This window comes from Manis javanica, chromosome 15 (genome assembly GCF_040802235.1).
Source record: "Manis javanica isolate MJ-LG chromosome 15, MJ_LKY, whole genome shotgun sequence".
NCBI lineage: Eukaryota > Metazoa > Chordata > Mammalia > Pholidota > Manidae > Manis > Manis javanica.
The window spans coordinates 26,363,180-26,386,266 of NC_133170.1; the positions used below are offsets into that span (position 1 = coordinate 26,363,180).

General features: G+C 47.5%; 1 protein-coding gene across 3 annotated transcripts in view; it reads left to right on the forward strand.

Annotated features, from left to right (window-relative positions):
• VWF (von Willebrand factor) overlaps positions 1 to 23,087 on the forward strand; it is a 133,505-nt gene that overhangs the window by 89,200 nt on the left and 21,218 nt on the right. For all 3 annotated transcript variants that reach the window (XM_073223293.1, XM_073223294.1, XM_073223295.1), the window contains exons 30-43: positions 76 to 216; positions 504 to 647; positions 2,906 to 3,070; positions 3,972 to 4,015; positions 4,319 to 4,496; positions 7,572 to 7,792; positions 8,899 to 9,091; positions 9,286 to 9,627; positions 11,252 to 11,451; positions 16,372 to 16,474; positions 16,809 to 16,883; positions 18,111 to 18,215; positions 19,343 to 19,548; positions 21,850 to 21,999. In XM_073223293.1, the coding sequence (XP_073079394.1) occupies positions 76 to 216; positions 504 to 647; positions 2,906 to 3,070; positions 3,972 to 4,015; positions 4,319 to 4,496; positions 7,572 to 7,792; positions 8,899 to 9,091; positions 9,286 to 9,627; positions 11,252 to 11,451; positions 16,372 to 16,474; positions 16,809 to 16,883; positions 18,111 to 18,215; positions 19,343 to 19,548; positions 21,850 to 21,999 (2,267 nt within the window). The remainder of the gene's footprint in view (positions 1 to 75; positions 217 to 503; positions 648 to 2,905; positions 3,071 to 3,971; positions 4,016 to 4,318; positions 4,497 to 7,571; positions 7,793 to 8,898; positions 9,092 to 9,285; positions 9,628 to 11,251; positions 11,452 to 16,371; positions 16,475 to 16,808; positions 16,884 to 18,110; positions 18,216 to 19,342; positions 19,549 to 21,849; positions 22,000 to 23,087) is intronic.

Consider the following 23,087-nt stretch of genomic DNA (forward strand, 5'->3'; position numbering starts at 1 on the left):
GGCCAGGCTGGCGGGGGGCTCTTTTACGGGTTCACCTGGGCCAGAGTGTGACTCCCACATTCTCTTTCCTTTTAGGGCCTCAGCTCACTCGGGTGTCTGTGCTCCAGTATGGGAGCATCACCACCATCGATGTGCCATGGACGGTGGCCCAGGAGAAAGCCCATTTACTGACCCTCGTGGACCTCATGCAGCGGGAGGGAGGCCCCAGCCAAATAGGTAATGTGGCACCATGGCTGGATTGCAAGAGCCTAGTCTGGCCCTAATTCTTGGCACAAGTCACTGAGTGACCTTAGCCAGGCACTTTGCCCCTTGGCATCAGCTTCCCTTCCTGTAAAGTGATGGTCTCGGTGCCCCTCCACCTCCTCCAGACCTCCCCGTGTGTTTCTCTGTGTCTTGAGTCATTCTGTTTTGATGGCCTGGGGGACACTGCGACAGGACGCCCAGCTGGCTTGAGGAACGCCTGCAGTCAGGACTGATGTGGTGTGTCTGTTCTCCATTCCCAGGGGACGCTTTGGGTTTTGCTGTGCGGTATGTCACTTCAGAAGTCCATGGTGCCAGGCCCGGAGCCTCAAAGGCCGTGGTCACCCTCGTCATGGACGTCTCCACGGATTTGGTAGATGCAGCAGCCTATGCCGCCAGATCCAATCGTGAGTGCCCCGTGTCCACGGTCCAGTCCTCCTGGAGGACTGACAGTGGGTGGGGGATGATTTTGATGCTTAATCCCCACACATGGGCTGGTTTCAGGAAGCTGTCCAATCCCTGTGCTATTTGGAAGTCAAACAGAGATAAATGTGGGTTTATCCTTTTATGCTTTCAACTATAACGTTTAATTTCTCCATATTTTCCCTCTGTATCCTGAGGTGAGTCATTCCTCCACACCTTCCCTTTTTAAAGTGATCTCTCCACTCTAAGCATGTCTGAGGATAGAGTGATTCATTGTGGGGCCTTGACCACCAGGGATCTCCATGGGTTCTGAGCCCTTTTCCAGTGCCAGCCTAATGGGCTGGGGGTGGTGCTGAATGGACGAGAGACAAAGGGGTGGGCACAGGTGTGACCCAGCTGTGGTGCCCCATACAAACATTAGCTGTGAACATCAATGCAGTGTGAGCCAGGACAGGCTTGTAGTGCCGGGGGAGGCCTGGGTGGGTGGAATGGCGAGTCCCCTCATGGCCGCTTGGAGAACTGTCCATCTTTCAGAACCCTGCTCCAGAGCTCTTTTCTCTGATGGCTTCCTGAGTTAGTCACTCTCTTTTCTGTACCACATCTGAACTCAAAATCTGCAAGTCACATTGTGTTTATTTGTTAAATACCTGTTTCTTGCACAAACTAGGGGTTCTTTGACGTCAAGGGCAAAATGTTGCTTATTTTTGTATCATCTGTGCAGGATGCTCAAAATAGGTGGCCATTTAATGTTTGTTGAACGAAAGAATGTGGCGTGTTTATGAAATCTATTATTTCATGGAAAAAGACCCTGAGAGGGGAAGGATATATATTTGGATGACACAACGAACTTACAAAAGATGAGAAGTTGCTAGTAGAAAACCAGCTCTATCCCTAAGCAAATTGCAAATACTTAGAACTTTCTGGAGAACTGAACTGGGAAATTTCAGGATGGAGGATTTTCTCCTTTGGTATCAAGTATCCCAATGATGATACTTGGCATTAGGAATGAAGGATGTGGCATTAGGAAAAGAAGCAATTGTGATCTGGAGGAAATGTGATTTAGGGCACGCGATTTCACCATTCAAAGCCTCAGTTTCTCATCTGAAAATGGGCCCTTACTTACTCTGGGCTCAGCCCTGAGGCATTTTCTCTTACAGCCATCCCCTGGGCGATCTCAGTCAGTGTCACGGGTCTACCTGCATTCATACACCACTGACTCAGAAATTCCGATCTCCAGCCTGGACCCCTAACCTCATCTCCACCTAACGTTCTAACTGCAAACTCAATATAAACCCAATTCATGACTTTCACACCCAAATCTCTTGTGGTCTTTCCCATCTTAGAAAATGGTCAGTCTGTCCTCTCAGTTGCTCAAGTTGGAAACCTCGGCATCCTTGATTCCTCTTTTTATCTCATGCCAGATCCAACCCATTAACCAGCTAGAGTTCCGTCTTCCAATATTGAGACTCCCACTCTGCTGTACTGCCTCCCCGACTGCCACCTGATCAGGCCTCCATCATCTCCGCCCTGGACTATTGTAAAACTTTTAAATGGAATCCCAGCTGCCCAAAAGTTCATAATTAACATAGTAGCTGTAGCGACCCTTTCAAACTGAGCTCAGCTCATGTCCCTTCTCTGCTCCAAAGTGTTGGCTGGCATCCTGTCTCATTCAGAGAGCAGGTCACATCCTCATGCAGGCGGTGAAGCTCTGCACGGCCTGTTTGCTCTGCTTCAGTCACCCTGGAGTGCACCTACACTTCCGCTTGGGGGCCTGTGTCCTTGCTCTTCTCTCTGCTTGGGATACGCTCTTGGCTCTTCCCCTCCTTACTTCAGGTCTCTGTTCACTGTCCTGTGTTCACTCAGTACGTCTGCAACCACCTCGTATGAAGCAGTCACTTCTGCCGCTACCCCGTTGTACCCACCCTCTGTATCCTGTTTTGGTTTTCCCTAAGCATGCATCCATGTCTGAAATACCAGAAGTTTGCTTCTTATCTGCTCACAAGGATGAGGACTTCATCTGCTTGGTTCACTGTACCCCCAAAGCTTAGAAGAGTGCCTGACACAGAGTAGGAGCTCATTAACATTTGCTGACTGCGTATCTGCCTCACAGGATGGGTATGTGACCAGCCTGGAAAGCACAAGGCTCCAGACAGATGGGTACAGCTTCAGGTCAGTGTGTTGTGAGCCCATCTGGCCGAAGTGGGTTGACACAGACTCTTTCTTGTTCCTCTGCTAACTCTAGGAGTGATGGTGTTCCCCATTGGAATTGGGGACCGGTATGATGAGGCCCAGCTGAGGACCTTGGCGGGCCCAGCGGCCAGCTCCAATGTGATGAAGCTCCAGCGAATCGAAGATCTTCCCACCATGGTCACCCTGGGAAATTCCTTCCTCCACAAGCTGTGCTCTGGTGGGTTTGTGATGTCTTTCTTAACAGCCCTCAGAAGCAAAAACAAAACAATGAAACCTAGAGATCTTGTTCTAGAGACAAGATTCAGCCTTGAATGAAGATTGTTATATAGTCTAGGACATTTAAGTTTCTGCATAAGGAAAGTTTGTCCTGCAAACCTTCACGGGGCTACCAGAGGGTTCTCTGTGTGTAGCCCTTGCCCAGCCTCACCGTCCATGCCAACCTTAGCAGAGAAGCCCATACTGACTTGTGCAGAGGGATCCGGGGTCTAGGACAAAGAAGTGGAAGACAGAAGCAGGAACCCCAACACCTGGCACGTTATGGTCTTCCTCCCACCCTGAACTCACCCTCAGCATGGGTGTAAAGGGCTTAGAAATACAGTAACATAGAATCTCACATCAAAATACCATAGTTTAAGTGGACTTAAGGTTAGAAACTTTTTTTAACCAGATACAATTTTTTAAAACCAGGTTTTATATTTTTTCCTAAGCTCTGAGTTAAAACCTATAGTTATTGCCCTTTCCTGCTGGATGGTGGCTCTCCTGGTAGAAATCTTCAAGATCCCTTTCACGTTTCTGGGGTCTTCCCCCATGTCCTCCTCCCACCCCATAAGTAGGTGCTGAGCTACATATAAGAGAGGAAAAGGCTTCATGAACTGTAGTTACTGCCATATTATCACCATTGGTTTATATCAGAGTTATTAACAACTGCCAAGCATGCCGGCCCCACTGTGGGGCAGCCACCTGTTAGTCTGGTGTCTCTTCATCTTCACTGTTGAAACCACTCAAATCCTTTCAGTTATGTCCACTTCCAGGACTAGTCCCTGTGGCCTGAGCAGATAATGGATTAGAATTTCTGGGTGATGGATGGGAACTCAGATCTTATTTGTGTCTTATTTCAGGGTTCGTTAGAGTTTGCATAGATGAGGATGGGAATGAGAAGATGGTAAGTTCTTTCTGTTGACTTTGAAAGAAAGATCAGAAATGTGTACTTGGGGGTCTTGTTTCCCCGGCTACCTCTCCCTCTTTTGGTCTTGGTCTGGCCCTCCTTACCATTATATCCTGTTTTTTTGGGGGCAGAGGTCCGCCTGTAAATCTTGTCCTGCCTCTTGTCTCCTGGCCATTGAGGCCTATGTCCAAGTCCTAGTGTCCATGTACTCAGAGGGGTCAGGTGACTGTACATGGCCTTAGACTGCAGATAGTGCCTCATCCTATTCCCCTCCTGAATTAAAGGTTCTTTCTTTGGCAGCCTGGGGATGTCTGGACCTTGCCAGATCAGTGCCACACAGTGACGTGCCTGCAAGATGGCCAGACCTTGCTGGAGAGTCATCGAGTCAACTGCGACCGGAGCCTGAAGCCTTCATGCCCCAACAGCCAGTCCCCTATCAAGGTGGAAGAGACCTGCGGCTGCCGCTGGACCTGCCCCTGTGAGTCCTTTGCGTCACCAGCCGGGAACGTATTGAAAGGGCGGTGCTCTCAGCTGGGCTGGGCAGAAGGGCGGACCAGAGGCTGACTAACCCAGAGTCACCCACTCCCTCTGCACCACATGCACAGACTACCTTCACCGATGTCCTCATTTCATGTCCTCTGGGGGTGTTCTCATTTGGTTCTCTTCCTGTGTCTTCAGAAGACACCCCCCAGATTAAGCATAACCAGAAGGAAGAAGTAATTTTCTGAGGTCAGGGCTCAGCTTGGCAGTTGGCAAGTCACCCTTTAGGAATCCGTGCAGTGGAGGCACAGCGGTGAGCAGACGTCCCCAGAAGATGCTCCCATCTCACCTACAGCTGCATGGGAGCTGGGGGTGGTGGTGTGGGTCTTTCAGTGGCCTGGTTTAAGAGGAGGCCATATTCAGCTCTGTCTCATGCAAACCTGTGGGGAGCGTCCTTCCATGGAGGACGGTTGGCCATCTATCTTGTGCTTGCGAGAAGTGGCTGATGGTGATGATTTCTAAGTGGCAGTAGATAGATTGTGACTGTTACGTTGGATAGACACAGCCTGTGGGATGAAAGCAAAACTGTGTTTTATATCTTAGTCTCCCTTTAGGATTTATTTAGTGGGATAAATGGTTTCCCTGGACTGGACGGCAAGGCTGCCAGACTTTATGTCATTTCTGCTTATTCATAAAGAGTTCTGTGGTTTCTTTAAGTTGTAAAACAAATTCTCAATTTGGTAATGAGATGCCCGCTCATGTCTAATAATCAAGACGTTGAATTTGAGTCACAGTTAAAACACTTCACTAATCCCAGTTTGGGCTCCTCCTTCTGGAGAAGCGGCTGGTCGGTTTCTCTCCTGGCTTGGGGGCACAGAACGGGGGCTGGAAGTGCTTCTCTGGGAGGGCTCTGTTCTCTGGCTTGGCAGGTGATTGGGGTGGTCGCTTTTCCTTGCCAGCACTCTTGAGGATTTCTCAGGAGGCCCCTTGTTGTTCCTCTGACACTCCATCTTGGGGTCCGTAAGTCCCTATCTCCTTTGATGACCCGCTGCTTCCTCCTGCTGTGCATCTGGGTTTTTGCAGCCGACCCCTCATGGGCTCTCTCTCCTCAGGGGTCCTCCTGATGCTATAGCAGAGGTGCTCTTAGATAAGATCACTTTTAGAACGATCCCAGGTCATTATTCCTTCTGTAGGTCCAATATCTGGTCCCAGGACTCGGGCACCTTGCCACACCACTGGAGTGGAGCACACCTACTCTCTTAAACAGCAAGTCTCCATCTTGCTGCCTAGCTGACTCTGGCCAATAGCAGTGCCTTCTCTCTTTTAGATTCCTCAGGTAGTGTCAGGCTCTGGTCCAGTGTCCCCCATAACTTCACGGAATACAAAGCCATCTCTGGGAGTGGCCTCCTGAAAGTCCTGCTCTCTAGGCTTGGGTGTCCCGTTTGTCCCTGGTGTAGGGCACATGGGGATGTGAGACTCACAACACAGTAACAGGTCCGTGCAAATGAACCTCTTTTCCAATGCAATCTATCAGTGCTCCTCTTGACCCTTTATACTCTTAAAATGAGTGAAGGGCTTCAGGAGTGATAGCACTAGATTTTGGCTATTTTTTGAAAATGTCTTTAAACTTCTCATTATGAGTAACTTCAGACTTATAAAAAAAGTTGCACAAATAGTACAAAGAATTCTTGTGTACTTTTGCCGGATTGCAATATCTCATATAATCACAGTATAATGATCCAAATAAGGAAATTTGCATCTATAAAACACTTTATCCAGTTCAATTTTTGCCAGTTGTCCCACTAATGTCTCTGTTCAGGCCTAGGATTCAGCCTGGGATGCCACATTACATTTACTTATGTCTCTTGCTATAGGCAACAATTCCTTGCATTTCTTGGATTTTTATGACCTTGATGTTATGAAGAATCCTGGCTAGTAATTTTGCAGACTGTCCCTCAGCTTGGGTTAAATTCAGGTCACACATTTTGTCAGGTGTATCCCAGAAGATACATTGTATCTTTTGTGATGTATCAGAAGGAGGTACATGCTATCAATTTGTCCCATTTTTGGTGATGTTCAGTTTGGTCACTTAGTTTTGGTGGTGTTAACCAGGCTTCTCCACTGCAGAGTTACTAGTTTTCTCCATGCATTTAGTAATTAGCATGTGCAGAGATATTTTGAAGGTATGGAAATACACTTTCCCCCACTAAGTTTAGCATGCATTGATGATCTGTGCCTGAACCAATTTTTTTTTGGTATTTACCAAAATTTACCCACTGTATTTACCCACCACTGTAGATGTGGTTGTGGTTTGTCTGGAATACTCACCTCCAACATCATTTAGGTCCAAGATTAGCTTTCAAATCATGTATGGCTGTGGTGTCTTCTGTGGGGGGATATTCACTGAATCAGTTTTTGTAGCTGCAAGATGATTAGTATTCCCAAAGGGTGTTTGCATGGGAATCTTGGGAATTTGCTGATGATGTGAATGAAGGAGTGGCAAAGAGGGAGGGCTGAGATCTAACCATTTGTTTTGGCTTTGGAAATATTTCTCTTGGGTGATCTCTTACCAGATCAAGTCAACATGGCCACTTGACCATTATTAGTCACTTGGCAGCTGAAAGGAAACATGTATCTTTAGGTGAACTTTCTTTACAATGAGCTCATGAGCTCATGATTTGCTTAGCTCCTCATGATTTCAACAAGTTGTAACACCCCTGGAACTTAGCTTTGTCTCCTAGGTGATATTTTGTACTGCTTTCGAGAAGATCATTCATTTGCATGTTATGTTCTTTTGCAAGTATGATTCTGTAGCCAAGTTTTTATGAAATATTTGTCCTTCTAAACCTTCTTGAGGAAAATATTAAATGGCCAAGTTTTACTTACCTAAGTTACTCTACTTCTCAGAATCGATTTCCTAACCTGTAAAATGGAGAAAATTAAGACCATTTGACCTCAAAGGCCCCGTTCAGGTTTCAATTCTTGTGTCTGTGTGTGACTTAGCAATACCCACCTCTCTGCATGTATGGGGGTTTGGATAATGTCACACCCTCCTTTGCTCTCCCCTGTCCAGGTGTATGCATGGGCAGCTCTACCCGGCACATTGTGACCTTCGATGGGCAGGATTTCAAGCTGACTGGCAGCTGTTCATACGTCTTATTTCAAAACAAAGAGCAGGACCTGGAGGTGATTCTCCATAATGGTGCCTGCATCCCTGGGGCGAGGCAGGCCTGCATAAAGTCCATCGAGGTGAAGCATAATGGCCTTTCAGTTGAGCTCCACAGTGACATGGAGGTGAGAGGTGCTGCCGTGGGCCCCCTAGCAAGGAGCAGCTGAAGCTTGGGGAAGCCTCTGCTGGCAGTTAGTTTTAGCTGGTTTGACTGGCAATTAGGGACTCAGCCTTCTGCCTAACTAGTCGGGCCCTACCTTCTTAAGAGGGGCTGACTGTCAGTTCCCTTGTGGTGTGATTTCATGTTGTTCTGGGCCCAGTTCTGGAAGAAAGGATCCATTTTTGGAAGAACTTAACTGTGAATTTTGTGACAGTTTCTGCTGCTGGTAGAAAATTGGGGTTGACATCAGTGTTGTTCACCCAGCAGTATGAACCCAGCAGGTAGGGTCTAGGAGCTCTTCAAAGGAAATTATTTAGGGCCTAAGTTAGGCCCTTGGAAAAGACTTAAGGCCTAAACAAAATGCATGGCTCCAAAATTCAAAAAGAAAACTGCAAAGCTGATAAAAACAAATGTTTGATTAAATGCTTACAAAAGTTTCCATTGTGCCAACTTCTTCACTTGTTCATTTGGAAACCATAAATATTGCCTTCTGTGAAAGCAACTTGTAGGTTAGCTCTTCTCATTTTGCAAGAACTCCTGAATATGCTCAGTAATTGTTGAAAAACCGCAGCCCCCAAATTTAAAACCAAAAGCCTTCCCAAAATTTTGCAGCAAAAATTATATGCACCATGGAATGTGAGTATATCTTAATATGTTTGAGATGATATAAGTTGGGGCCTCCAAAGAGCTAGTGACCAAAAAAATAAAAAAAAAAAGACTTCACATAGTCCTCTTAGACACGCCTGGACCTGGTGAGTTGGGAAAATGGCACTTTTCTCAGCCCATCTTGGAGGGGTTGTCCTCCCCTGTTGAGTGACACAGACGCAAGGTTCACTGTGACCCTTGGGCTTTCAGGTTCCAGGGGCATGGCCGTCTGTGCAATATTATAATAGTCTGCTCTCCTGGGAAGCTCTACAAAGCCCCTTTATTTTAGAAGAGCTGCTCACAAATGTCAGGGTTTGTAGATAACTTGTGTGGGCACTGTCTGTAACTTCAGGAAGAAGCTAACCCTGAACTTCTCAGATTCCTTATTGTCCTGGCTATAGATGAATCATTTTCTTCTTTGGGCAGGTGGCAGTGAATGGGAGACTGGTGTCTGCCCCTTACTTGGGTGGGGACATGGAAGTCAGTATCTACGGCGCCATCATGCATGAGCTTAGATTCAACCATCTTGGCCACATCTTGACATTCACTCCCCAAAACAATGAGTTCCAGCTGCAGCTGAGCCCTAAGACCTTTGCTGCAAAGATGTATGGTCTCTGTGGTAAGAACACCTTCTTGACTCTCCCCTTTTATAGTAATAAACCTGCCTTTGGATTCCCTCAGGATTTCTGGTGCTTATGTTCCTGCGTCTAGTAGCAAGGTTCAGACACTGGTGGGGATGGAGAATGGCCAGGTCTCCAGCATTAATGTGTCCGCCCCAAGGGCTACCAGCCTTGTCTTTCGTCGCTTCTCTAGGGATCTGTGATGAGAACGGGGCCAATGACTTCATGCTGAGGGATGGCACGGTCACCACAGACTGGAAGGCACTCGTCCAAGACTGGACCGTGCAGCAGCCGGGGCAGACATGCCAGTCTCTGCCTGAGGAGCACTGTCCTGTCTCCAGCAGCTCCGACTGCCAGGTCCTCCTCTCGGCACTGTTTGCTGAGTGCCACAGGGTTCTTGCTCCAGCCACGTTTTACAACATCTGCCAGCAGGACAGTTGCCACAGGGAGCAAGTGTGTGAGGTGATTGCGTCTTATGCCCACCTCTGCAGGACCAACGGGGTCTGCGTGGATTGGAGGACAGCTGACTTCTGCGGTGAGTCTCCTACGTACATATGCACCCCTACAAGTTGTGAGGGCCAACTTGAGGTGAGGGCTTGCTCAATCTCTCTGGGCCTCCAGTTCTTTATTTGAAGATCAAAATCCCTGTGTTTCCTATCACATAAGATTTCATTTAGGATCAAATAAGATGGTAGATCTATAAATAATTAGAATGTAGAATTTCTATGTAAATGGAAGCATGAGCCTTTCTATTAGTATTTCTAGAGTTTAGACAAATGCGATTTTAATGTCAGACATACATAGGTACCAGCAAAGTGCAGAGTGATGTCACAGTGAACTTGAAGTCCCACCAAGCTTTAGCAAAGGCTCCCAGAGTGGGCGTGCTTGAGCAGGATGTTGAAGTGTGGTGGGAATTTGCCATTTGAATATCAGGAAACTTCTTAATTACAAACGCCACAGGATTGCTAGTGTAGCTATCTCCCCGAAGTCAGCTTCTCTACTTGGAGTTGGCATGTAGGGGATACCAAAATGAATCAGATGTGGCTCTTGCCTCAAGGGGTACTGGGGTGAAGAATGCAGTGAACTTCAACATCCTCAGTTGTTGAATATAATTCCTGACTTTTTTTTGAGGGGAATGAACCATCTTGGAGTCTCAGAGCTGTCACAGCTCTAACGAGGGGCTGGGGGACTTGGGCACCCCAGCACTAGCTCAGCGGGTGATCGGCTGCTCTCTCAGTGCTTCTGGACCTCGGTCACTGCATCTTAGAACAGGATGGTCAGACTCGGCAATCCTTAGGCTCCTTTGAGCTCTGATTTTCTGTGTCCATGTAGATGGTATTGCCTGTAGGTCCTTTCAATCTGCCTGCATATCAAGGGGCAAGTGATTGTTTCGGGGTTACTGACAGCACCTTCCCTGTTTACTAATTTGTCTACCTGCTGGCTTATTGTGCATTTATAGGAAAAACCTTGGTGCTCTAAATCCTTGTAAACCTTCTCTGTCGCCTGGCCTGGCACTGTGAGAATGAGAGGAAGGGGTTGAGAAGGGCTGGAAGAGGGGGAAGGGAATCACCTCGTGGCTTCTCTCCAAAGGCAACTAACTCTTCATAGCTGTGGATTCCTAACTTAATTTTAAAAAAGCATTAACTATATCAGTATTCAAAAGAAAGAACCATAAAACTTTCTAAGGATATAAGGTTGACATAGCAGTTAGGATTCAATTTGGCTGCAAGTAATGGGGAAGTGGCTCCAGCTGTTTCTGAGTTTTGAACTGGATTCGAGTTTTTTGCCCCGTCCTCACTTGGGTATGCTTTTCCTTATGGTTTAAGTTGGAGCTCTAGTTCTTATAACCAGTTTCCAAAAGGCAGGATAGGGGAAGGAGGGAACACAGCTGTCTTTTTAAAATGATTCCTGGGAACTGCTGTGAATCTGCACCTGCTCCTGCAGTTCACTGGGCAGAACTTGTAGTTGCCAAGGAAGCTGGGACATGTAGTCTTTATTCTGGGTGGTCATGTGCCCAGCTTCATGGTCTATTTCTATGGAAGATAGAATGAAAGTGGGTGGAAACCAGTCATTTCTGCCTCAGCACGTTTGTCAGATGATCAGCCACCTTGAAACCCTCCGGTGGGGCCATTGAGAGGAAGCTCATTCTCTGTCTGCAGCAATGTCCTGCCCACCACCCCTGGTGTACAGCCACTGTGAGCACGGCTGCCCCCGGCACTGTGAGGGCAACATGAGCTCCTGTGGGGACCACCCCTTGGAAGGCTGCTTCTGTCCCCCGCACCAAGTCCTACTGGGAGGCAGCTGTGTCCCTGAGGAGACCTGCACCCAGTGCGTCAGTGAGGATGGAGTCCGGCGCCAGGTAGGAGCCCTGGCCTGTCACCTGCCATGGGGCTGCTTCTCCCCTGGGGTCTGTTGGGTGGAGTGTTCTCTGGTGACTGGCCCCTTCCACCTTTGGCAGCAGGGGACCAGTGAGGATAGGGAAGCAGGATGGCGTAATGGTTTTGGAGTTGGACACATCTTGGTTCAAATCCCAGGTCTGTCATGTATTAGCTGTGTGATCCAACACCCAAGTGTTAACCACAGGTTACTACTATTACTACTGTTTTTATCATTATATGCATGAAGTGAAATGCTATAGGAATCCAGGAGGTGATGGGAAAGAGTATTTTAGATGGTAATGTCTACCATTATTAAGATGTATTATGTACCTTGCATTGTACTAAGAACTATATGTTCATTATTTCAATGTTTTTTTTCAAAGGTGTGTTTTGCACGGTATTAACAGTTACCTAGGGCCAAGAGGGTTTAAACAAGTACTAGCTAAACAAGTTAAATAGGTTTCTTTATTGCAGGATTCTTTAGCGCTTTTAATGTACTAATGTACATTGCAAGTATTTAAGAGGGTTTTGCTTTTCAAACTTATGTGACTGTGGAACTTGTATGTATGGTGGAGTGAGTGAATGTGTGGGTGTGTATATGTGTGTATGAGTGTATATGTGTGTGTAGCATCCCCTTGGCCTAGAGTTCCACAGAACACCTGGCAGTATGTTACATCATCTCATAAATACTCACAATCTCTCAGAGAAACCAAGCCTCAGAGAGCTTAGCACCTTGCCCACAGACAGGGTTTATAAGTGATGGAGTTGGGGGTCAGACTCAGCATTTGAAGGTCTGTCTGATTCCAAAGCGCTTGTTCTTTCTGATAAATAAAAGTGCCCTTTTGCTGGATCGTTTTTGGGCTGATATGTTTTAGAGTCACTGAGTCTTCAATTCTTTCAGCCCTTTAGGAGTTACTGAGTGCATTTTAAAGAGATATTTACCAAACTCCTCCATCTTGGCCAAGATGGCAGTTATACCTCTTCAAAGTTGACAACCTGTATATTTGTAGGATCTGGGCAGTACGTGTCTATGCACACGTCAATGTGTGCAGTGGCCTGTCTTTCATCCTTGGCCATGATACTACAGAGCATGGAAGAGGGGAGCAGATTTGGCTTCTAGCAAAAGAGTACGCTCTGTGGTCAGGGGCTGCACCCAGGTCCTAACATCCCCATCATCACCACAGGGGACTTTTATCATAAAGGGGACCTGGTGGGTGACTCAATACTATTTAATCAGAACCAGAAGATCTCATGGTAAAGCTAGCTAACCAACCTGGAGAATGAGGAAAACAATAATTCCAGTGACTATACCATTGTAAGCCAGGAAACGAATCATTTCATTTGAATTGAAATGCATCTGAGTTCTTACAGCGACATAAAATTGGTTAATAAAAACTTATGAAGGGAACACTGCCAGTTTTTAGTATTTCAGAAAGCCTAGTTTAAATGGATGAAACAAATATCTTACCTGGCCACCTGCAATTTCAGCTTTCACTTTCAAAGCAGAGAAACTGTAAAAAATCTAATATGAAGAACATTTCCATTAAATGAAATTTTTTTAAGCTGAAGAAATAAAGCCTAGAAACCTTTTCTTCAGGGAAATAACCCAGGGTATGAATCTCTTGTGGTAGCTTCAGAAAGGCAAAATATTTACCAGTTTCCATAGCTCTTGTTTATTTTACAAAATGCTCTCTGAAGACGTGAGCCTTTGTCGCCGGCTCAGAAGGAATCCAGAGCCAGAATCCAGAGCCCAGCACAGGCGGCCCCTCCTCGGAGCTGGGGGCGAGGGTGGGGGCGCCGTGCCCGGCGGGGGTGCCTGCACCACCCAGAAGGCAGCGCCTGGAGCCTCCGGCTTGCGCTTGTGTCTCACTTGCGTCTTCCCTCAAACCTCAGCTGCGGTGGGGAATGCCTGATGACCTCTGTGTCCCTTCTCTGATCTCGGGCTTTGAAGACTTCCATTTTACCGCGCCGCGCCGTATTCTCCGTAGGCGTCCCTTTATCTTCTCTGTTTAACCTTTTAACGCCAGCTAGCCGTCACACCTGCTGCCTTGTCCCGTTAGTAGTCAATGCCCAGCTCTGGAGCCGGAGCTCGCCTGTTCTGACGCAGGAGCGCCACCTGCTGGCCTGTTTGCCGCACAGCCCGGCACGTCAGGCCGTTGCTGAGCTTGGCTTCAGCGGCAAAGGGCTTCTCCGTGGGCCCCCGAGTCTGTCCCTTGCCGCAGGTACGCCTCTCTAAAGCTTCCTGGCACAATGAAAATGCCTGGAGGAAGAGGGTTGTGGTCCTGGTCATCTTGTGGTGTTGCCCACTCTCAGGATGGTTGGACAGTTGTACTATTTATTCTGAATTTAGGTATCTGAAATCCACATTTAGAAAGAGGGGAAAACAATCCCAAAACATGTAAAAATATGACCCTCTCTTTCTCACCTCATTGCTTTTGCCATTTAAAAGTCCAAATAGCAATCCTTTGATGTGCCATTTTCTTGGCATCCTCATGAGCAGCGGAGGTGAGCTGGAGAGGCCGTGTGGACAGAGGCTGGGGAAAGGGATCTGCCCACCTCTGGCCACCCCTTCCTGCCTCCGCAGGGACAGCAGACTAGGGGCCACGGTGGCCTTTCTCTCGGCCTCCTTTCTCGGACCCTCCCTCTCCATCCTGCTCGCTGTCCCCAGGTCACCCTATGGAACACTCCTCTCTGAGGCACGGCCCTGCTTACAGAGCTTGAAGGCTGCACCGCGCCTGCCAAGTCAGCACAGCCTCCTGAGGGGGACAGGGAAGGCTGCTGGGATTGTCCGCTGGCCTTCAGGACCTCCCTGCCTCTGCTGCCTGCCTGGAACCTTCTCCTCTCCTCTCTGACCAGGTCCTTCTCAGGTGGCCTTTGTGAGACCTCTCTGGAGCCCCCAGTCATAGCGGACTCTTCCTTTCTGCTCCTGTGGCTCTCCTTTATTTCATTTTAAGTAACAGTTTTATTGAGCTATAGTTGATGTCATCAACAGTGCCTGTTTAAAATCTGCAGTTTGATGAGTTTTGACATGTACAATTGTCTGCAAAACCGTCATCACCATCAAGATAACGAACATTTCCGTCGCTCCCAAAGTTTTCTTATGCCCTTAATACATCCCCCAACCACATCTCCCATCCCTGGCCCCTGGTCTGCTCTCTGTCACTATAGATTAGTTTACATTTTCTGTATTTTATATAAATGGGAGTCATGCAATGTGTATTCCTTTTTTGTCTGTCTTCTTGCACTCAGAATAACACTTCTGAGATCACCCCTGTTGTGTGTTTCCATAGTTTGTTTTTAGGGCTGGATAGTATTCCGTGGTGTGGATGTATCACAATTTATTGATCTCTATCAACTTTGTCATGGATACGTCTTATTTCCTCAGTTTGGCTGTTAGCCACCTGAAGGCTGGGGCAGTGTGTTCAGTGATGGTAGCCCCTCGAACCCTAGCCGTGTAAGCTGGCTGCCACAGGCACTGTGGTTACTGATGAGAGGCATTTGGAGTACAAAAAGAGTGCGATGTTTGGGGCCAGGAGGCCAGGTTCGAATCCTGGCTGTACCGCCCCGCCAGGTTCCTTTCTGTGCCTCGCTGCCATTGATTGTAAATGTAGGCAATAACAGTACTTATCTGATAAGGTTATTTTAAGGAGCAAAATGTGAATAAATGTAAATACCATGAACCTATTTAATGCTGGCTTTTACTAGGAGACAACAGAGCACAGTGTTAAGAAGGTGGATTCTGGGTTCAAATCCTAGCTCTAAAGAAGTGCCTTAATTTTCTCATCTGACAAGTGGGGATAATAATAAAAACATCCTTGCCATAGGGTTGCAGTGAGGACTGAATGAGTAATTTATAGTACAAACCTTTAAACCAGTGGCACATAACTGCTGTTCTTCAAATGTTGGCCATTATTATTTATGGAGCAAGTGGGAGGTGCCAAGGGACAGATTAGAGGGTCACGGAGCAAGATGTGTGGGTGGGGGAGGTGATTTGCCCGGAGAACTTGAACTTCCTTCTTCCCAAAGGGCTGGTTGCTGAGCATGGAAGCAGATGGAGTAAGTAAGGCCTTCCTGACCTGGGAATTTCAGAGGCCTGTGGACTACTGGATAAGAATGTGTTTCCTTAGGGGTGATTTAACATGAATTTAATTTCAACTTTGAATTTAACTTGGTGGCTGAGTCTAGAGGGATTTTTTTGCCCTAGCCCTGCAGTCCCTACCTGTGCCTATTGGTCTCCCAGTGCTTACAGCAATCCCACGAGGTGGGCTTGAGTGCCCTCCCTTCAGCAGGGAAACTGAGGCACAGAGCTGCAAAGTGGACAGTGGAGTTTTGGGCTTCCTGACCTCAAGGCCCTTATGCTGTAGGGCTGGGCCCACCTCTGAGGAAGTCGCTGTACCAACCCAGTGAGCCCTTATCTGGGGAACTGCTCTCTGGTCCCTAAAATCACTGCCCGCACCATGACGTGACACTGTGCTGTTCTGTCTTGACTCTTCTTGCCACACTGTCTTAAACCAGTTCCAGAACTAAATGGAGCCTTTCCTCAGGCCACCCAGCTTCTCCTTTGGCTTGAGAAGCCACCAGTGGCACCTACAGGGATCCTGTTTCTCTTGTTCTGCTTAGTTTCAGTGCCACCAACAGAGAAGACTGCATTGGAAGCCCCCAAGTTTTCCAGAATCCGTAGTCTGTCGTCCCTGGGTTCACTAAGCAGTATGCGCAGGCCTTTCTGGGCACCCCAGTGCTTCTCAGAGCTTCCCCTGACCTTTCCAACAGAGGGGTGGTGCAGGCCTTGGCCCTGGCCGAGGGGAGACCCAGCTAGGGGTGGGGGAGGGCTCACTTCCTGCCACTCCAGGGCTGGGTGCCCTAAGCAGCCTGGGCCCTCTCTGAACCTCTTTTTCCCTCAGTTCCTGGAAACCTGGGTCCTGGACCACCAGCCCTGCCAGATCTGCATGTGCCTCAGTGGTCGGACGGTCAATTGCACATCACAGCCCTGCTCCACTGCCAGAGGTGAGCTCCGCCCCACTTGCTGCTCTGGGGAGATTTCCTCTACCTGACCTGTCCTTCTCGGTGCCAGGCCCCGCTTCACCTTGCTGGGTTTGGGTCCCCTTTCTGCACCTGCAGAGGTTAACCCTGCCCTCTGTGTCCCTGTGGCCCACGGACTCAGAGTCTCTGGGAGGGTTCATGTGAGGGGGTCAGCAGGAGGTGCTGGGCGCTCATCAGGGGTCCCACAGCTGCTCCCACCTCTGCTGTTTTCCGGTGGGTGAGAGTCTGCACCGTGTTAAGCACCCCCAGGCCGTGCCCTTATTTGTTTCTCTGGCTTTGCGGCATTCTTCCCCTCCAGCTCCCACATGTGGCCCGTGCGAAGTGGCCCGTCTCCGCCAGAGCGCAGACCAGTGCTGCCCAGAGTATGAGTGTGGTACGTGGCCCGCCTTGGGTGCCGCTCCCCCGCCCAGACCCCAGCCTCAGCCCCGGGTGAACGACGTGGGCGTGCTGACAGGGGTGGCTGAGTGGAAGGGGGTGGGTGAGGCTGACTGGATTTTCCAAAAAAATGGGAAGAGCAACCTTTGGAAAATAGGATTTGCTTTCTAGAAAAATTCTGCAGTGAATTATTAAATGTGAGGTTTGAAAGCATTAAAAGAAGAAAGGTAATCAGTGGTGGGGGGTGCGGAATACACAGAGATTTACTGAAGAAAAAGCTATGCCAAAATAACCCATTTTCGTTTTCTATAAAATAATCTAAGGATGTAGGGAAGGCTGCACAGGGAACCTTGATTGCAGTAAGTTACTTGTCAAAGAGTTTGATATCGGCTTGCAGACCCCACAGCAAGTGCTGGGCTGCATAATGGTTTACCTGAGCAAGTGCAGAGCTGATGTGATGGTGGTTAACATGACAGGATTGCACAGGGAGCCTGTCCGGCCTGTCCAGTGTGCCCATCAATCATACAGATGGAGACAGGCCTGCAAAACTGGCAGTGATGCAGATCTTCAAGGGAGAGCAAATAGATCAAGGGACGGTACAAGGGTCTAAAAAGAATGAACTAGCCTGAGGGATCTATTTACGTGATGAAATTTATTGGGGATAAACAGAGGTCCCTCAGAGGGAGATCTGACTTGAGAACAATTTGTATAAAATAGATCTTAGAATACTAACAGGAGAGAACTGGTAGATCCTTCCATTCAAATCCCTCATTTTATGGACATTATTAAGCTTCTGTAATGTGCCAGGGATTTTTCCTTCACTGGATTTCATGACATCCTTAGATTGACCCTAAAGGGTAGACTTCCCACATAGCAGAAGACAAAATTGAGGCCTAGAAGCTTCCAGTGACCTTGAGGAGATCTGAAATTCTAGCAGTTGACAAGAGTAATCAGCATGAGCTTATCACATGACTGTGATCTATCAATGGATCAATCTTCTATCCATCGTCTATCTATCTATCTATCTATCTATCTATCTATCTATCTATCTATCTATCTATATCTATTGTTTATCTATATCCCTCTCTCTCTTTCCCTTTATCTTATTATCATCATCTTTCCAAATGGGAAACGTCTGCATGACTAGGAATGCAGGGCACCGCTCACAGGTAATTCAAGAGTAACCCTGTTGAGCTCTGAGTGGACGTTCTTTCCTGGCCTTCAGTGTGTGACCAGGTGAGCTGTGACCAGTCCCCGGTACCTTTCTGTGAAGGAGGTTTCCAGCTGACGCTGACCAATCCCGGCGAGTGCAAACCCGTCTTCACCTGTGGTAAAGCCTCTGTGGATGAGGAGGGTGTGTGTGGGGGGGCTACTCTCTCTTGGCCTGGCCTGGGGAAGGCGTCTTGTATTGTAATTAGCTGACTTTGGGCTTGGGGTGTGTCTGGAAGGAGGGGTTAAGGTCGCACCTGGATTGAATTCTGCAGAACCCTCCTACTGGCGAGCTGCTGAAGGTGCTGTGGCTGTGGGCACAGTCATAGGCCCCCTCCCTCCTGGGCTGTGTGACAGGCAGCTGGGGGTGTGAGGAAGGTTCTGATTCTATTTTCATTCATTCCCAGACTCCACACACCAGAGGGCAGGAAAAAGTCCCTTGGTTTGTTCTCAGCCCTGAATCTTACTCCCAAATTTATAGATTTCCCTGTCTGTATGCTTATGTATTTCATCCATAAATACTGTAATTTAAGCATAGGGTTGGACTAAACTGAGCCTTGTCAGGAAACTGAATCCTATATTCAGCTATTGAGAAGACCCATCTAAGTCAAGTAGGGCTCCCGTCCTGTTGGGTTGGACTCTCACTTGAGTTTCCAGATCAAGACCTCGAGGGTGAGGGGGACAATGTTGTATTTGAGGGAAGGTGGGAATTGGCAAAGAACCAGGGCTGGGATGTGGCACTGAAGCAACAACATTGTGGATTTGACAGGCTTGCAGAGGACCTAACAGTGTAGGGGATTGTCCTGGGTGCAGAGGTGGGGGTGGGACCACACAAGCTCCCAGCACATAGACGTGCCGGCAGTGTGTGGCGTGCCTGTGTGGGTCTCCGAGATTCCCCATCCACAGTCTTGGCGAGTTGGCAGCTGGAAGGACCCTACCCCTTTCAGATGTGCTCGGGAAGATGGCCGAGCAGGACGAGGCAGCCTTCACATCGCCTCCACTAGAAGTCCTAGCCTCACCTTCCTCTGGTTGATAAGTTCTGATTTTCCTGCAGACTAACTGCTTTTTGGCCTGACTGGGCACCAAATGCCCCCACAGCTCCTGACCTGGGCTCACGTGCATTTATGACTGAATACTCTGGGTCTAGCATTCCCTGGGACCTTAGATCACAGCTGAACACCTCCAAGCCTGGGCTGAGTGCCATGTGGGTGTGACGGGGCTCAGGCATCACCCTGTGCTGCTCCCCAGCCTGCAGGAAGGAAGAGTGCAAGAAGACACCCCCGCCCTCCTGCCCTCCGCACCGCACGCCGGTCCTTCGGGAGACCCAGTGCTGTGACCAATACGAGTGTGCCTGCAACTGCGTCAACTCTACAGTGAGCTGCCCACTGGGCTACCTGGCCTCGACTGTCACCAACGACTGTGGCTGCACCACGACAACCTGCTTCCCTGACAAGGTGGGGGCTGCTCAGCTCTGGCTGGAGGGGTGGCTGAACATTTGCTCCTCATAGGCTCTTTGCCAAGTTCACTGCTTCCTGCCCCACCGAGAAAAAGAAATCCCATTCCTTCCTGTGCGGCTTGGTGGGTGAGCAGTCAGAGCCCCATCTCAGCCTGCAGGGTAACTTAATGAGCTCAGGAAGTATTTACAGAGAGCCCACTAGGTGCTCAGCATGGCTGGGTATATAACACAGTCCCTACCTATAAAGAGTTCATTCTTTAGGTTAGCTAAGGAAACAATATGACCACATGGATTATTTAGAGACTAGTTGATAGTTCACTCATTTATTATTGCTATCAATTCATGCATCCATGCATGCATCCATCCATCCATCTAGTGATATTTCTTATTCAAATTTGGTTATGGGGTTTTACTGAATTTCTTTGATTTATACTTGTATCAGTTCTCTTCTGGGTTGAAAAATCTCAGTTTCCTAACGTAATTAACTGAACTATTTTCTTGCTTTATCTTACAATAACTTTTGACAGCTCAAAAATAATAATGCTGATGTTACTATGCATGATTTAAGACTATTGGGAGAGGTTCAAGATTTCCTTGTGGTTCTCTTTATCCTAAGAATATAATTCATTAGGGATATATGGCTGAAATTCTGGGTTTTCAAGTCATTTGGAATAAGTATTTCCCTTGTGTGATTGTGCCATTGCCTTGATATCCAGTTAATCAGGTATTTCAACTTCTTTTCCACTTTTAGAGGTTGTTTTTGATTTAATATTTTGCTATGTAAAACACCTAAATGATTCTAAAACCTAGATTATAAAACAAGACATATTCCTGGAAGTCTCACCTGTATCCCTTTTTCCTTTTTCTTGTTCCTTCTCTCCCCCTGCAATTCACAATTTTCATTAGATTTTGGCATATCTTTCCATTTTTTTCTTTTTGGAAATATTAACAAATTACATATATAATATATATTATATTAATAAATGCAATTATAAAATATATATTATGTAATATATCTATTATATAAATACATAATATTACACGTATATACACATTTCAATATATAATAGTTTATATATGTAATATATTGCAAATATATATTATATATATTATAAATATTCCCATTTCTTACAGAAAAATGTATTATAAATTATATTTTGATATTTTCTTTTTTCTTTTTTCACATAAAAATATATAATAGAAATTATTTTGTATCAGTATATGGAGATCTATGATATTCCTTTTTACAACTGCATAGTACTCCATTACACAGATCCACCTTAATTCATTCAGCAAGTCCCCTACTGATGGACATTTGACCTGCTCCAGTCTTTTGCTATTACCAAGAACACTGTAACTACCACCCTTGCGCATCTGTCATTTTGTATTTTTGCCAGCCTGTCTTTTGGGATAGACTGCTAGAAGTGAGATTTGAGTGACATTTTTTAGCAGGCTTCTTGATAGAAGAACACAAGATCTCATTCAATTGATTTATTATACAGAAGCTGTAAGGCTGAGCAGGGATAGGATAATGGTTTGGAAATATCTGTATGCCGTTATGTGAGTAAGGGTGGAGGACAGTGCAGAGCTTTGGAGAGCAGACTTGGGATTCATGTCAAAACTGTCATTAAGTCTCTTGATCAGGCAACTTCCTCAGCACCTCACTTCTACAAACAAAGCCTGAGCATGGTGTGCCACATGCATCCCAGGCTGTATGTGTTCTGATCCTCAGTCAGCCTTTGTCCTCTCATTTTCCATGTGCCTTCCATAGCCTGTAGTGCTTTCAGGAGGGACCCCTCATCTCTCAAACACACCCTGTACTTTGTGCCTCAGACTCTTTGCTTGTTGTGTTCCTTGTCATTGGCAGGTCTCAAGGGGACACTATTCTGTAGCCCCTGCCCAATCCCCCTCACTGTCAATCCACTCATATGGGACAGAGGGTCATCTGTGCATGGGCACTAAGTTCAAGGACTTTAGGGATGTGGGAGTTAGGGTACAGCTCTCTGTGTGACGTGGGAGGGAGTAAATGCAGTTAGGGGAGCCAGTGTGTTATAGCCGAGCCTGTGGGCCATGTAGGATCCACAGGGCCCCTCCCAGGTTGGACCGGTGGGCAGGGAAAGGCAGAGGGCAGAGGGCAGAATGCACTTCATAAGCATCCTGCATGTGGGCAGAGCCCTCGTTTGTTTTATTTATTGCTGTGTTCTCAGCAACCACCACAGCTTCCAACACACAGAAGATGCTTCCACTTCTTGTTTAAATGAGCCACATGAGTTCACACATGGAAGCCTTGTGTCTGCAGGTGTGCGTCCACAGAGGCACCATCTACCCCGTGGGCCAATTCTGGGAGGAGGGCTGTGACGTGTGCACCTGCACAGACATGGAGGACGCGGTAATGGGCCTGCGCGTGGCCCAGTGCTCTCAGAAGCCCTGCGAGGACAGCTGCCGGGAGGTAAGGGGCTCAGAGAGGCTGCATGCTGCATGGGGCCATCCTAGGAAAGGATGAGGAAGCCCCTTTAGCAGCTTCTGGTTCAAGGCCAGAGGTGAGCGGCAAGGAGGTGAATGGGGCTGGGCATGAGGAAAGGGCTGCTCTTTCCTCCCTCTGGATTCAGTCCTTGGCCATGTCTGGTGTGTGGTCTTGAGTCCAGAGAACTGTGGAATTGGTTTGAGCTGAGATGTGGAGTAAATGCCTACAAAAGAGAACTTGAGTTTTTCCTATTTCTTCTCTCCCCAGTCATCACCTTAGCCTATCCCTAGAACAGATGTATGTTCCCAATTTTCTGAGACTCTCCCTGTTTCAATGTCCTATATATATAGTGCTTCCACATAGATGGGTGATTTTTCAGACCATGTGTATAATTTGAGGTGTGGAAAACACAGATCACTTTCTCTTAATTCAGTTTTTCATTCTTGTTGTGCTGCCTGCCCCTCAGGCACCCAGGTGTCATGGGACACTCTACTCTTGCACACTTAAGATTGATCAGATCCAGAGAGAGAGGGAGCAGCTGTGTGCAGAAATACTGTAGGTCACATTCTGCTTGCTGGTAATGCATTATTGTCATTGCTGTGGGATTATCAGGAGATGATGATGCTAGACAGGAGTAGCTGGGGCAGACAAGTACATACGCCTCGTGGTTGCTCCTAGAACAGCAGTGAACGTGATGCTCCTGATGCTGTTTTGAAAGTGCATGATTTGATGGTGGACGGTGGGGCCTGAGTGTGAATCCAGAAGCGGAGCGTCTGTTCAGGTCACCTGCTCTGCGGCTGCTTTGCTGGCAGTGAGCAGGAGCGGCGCTGCTCTGTGCCCTCGGAGGGGGCGGTGCTGCGGTAGGCCGCATGCCTTTGCAAGATCTAAGTTTTGGAAGACGTTTGCCTCCATCTCTTCCCAGAGGCCATGGAGGTGATGCTATTAAGTAAAGAGAGTGCTGGCTAGAGGTCATTTTTATAAAATTGGCACCTGGTATAGTTTGTGTTTCAGGAGGGAGTTTTGATTGCAAAGAACAGAATCCCCTCAAAATCCACTAGATAAAGTAAAAAGGG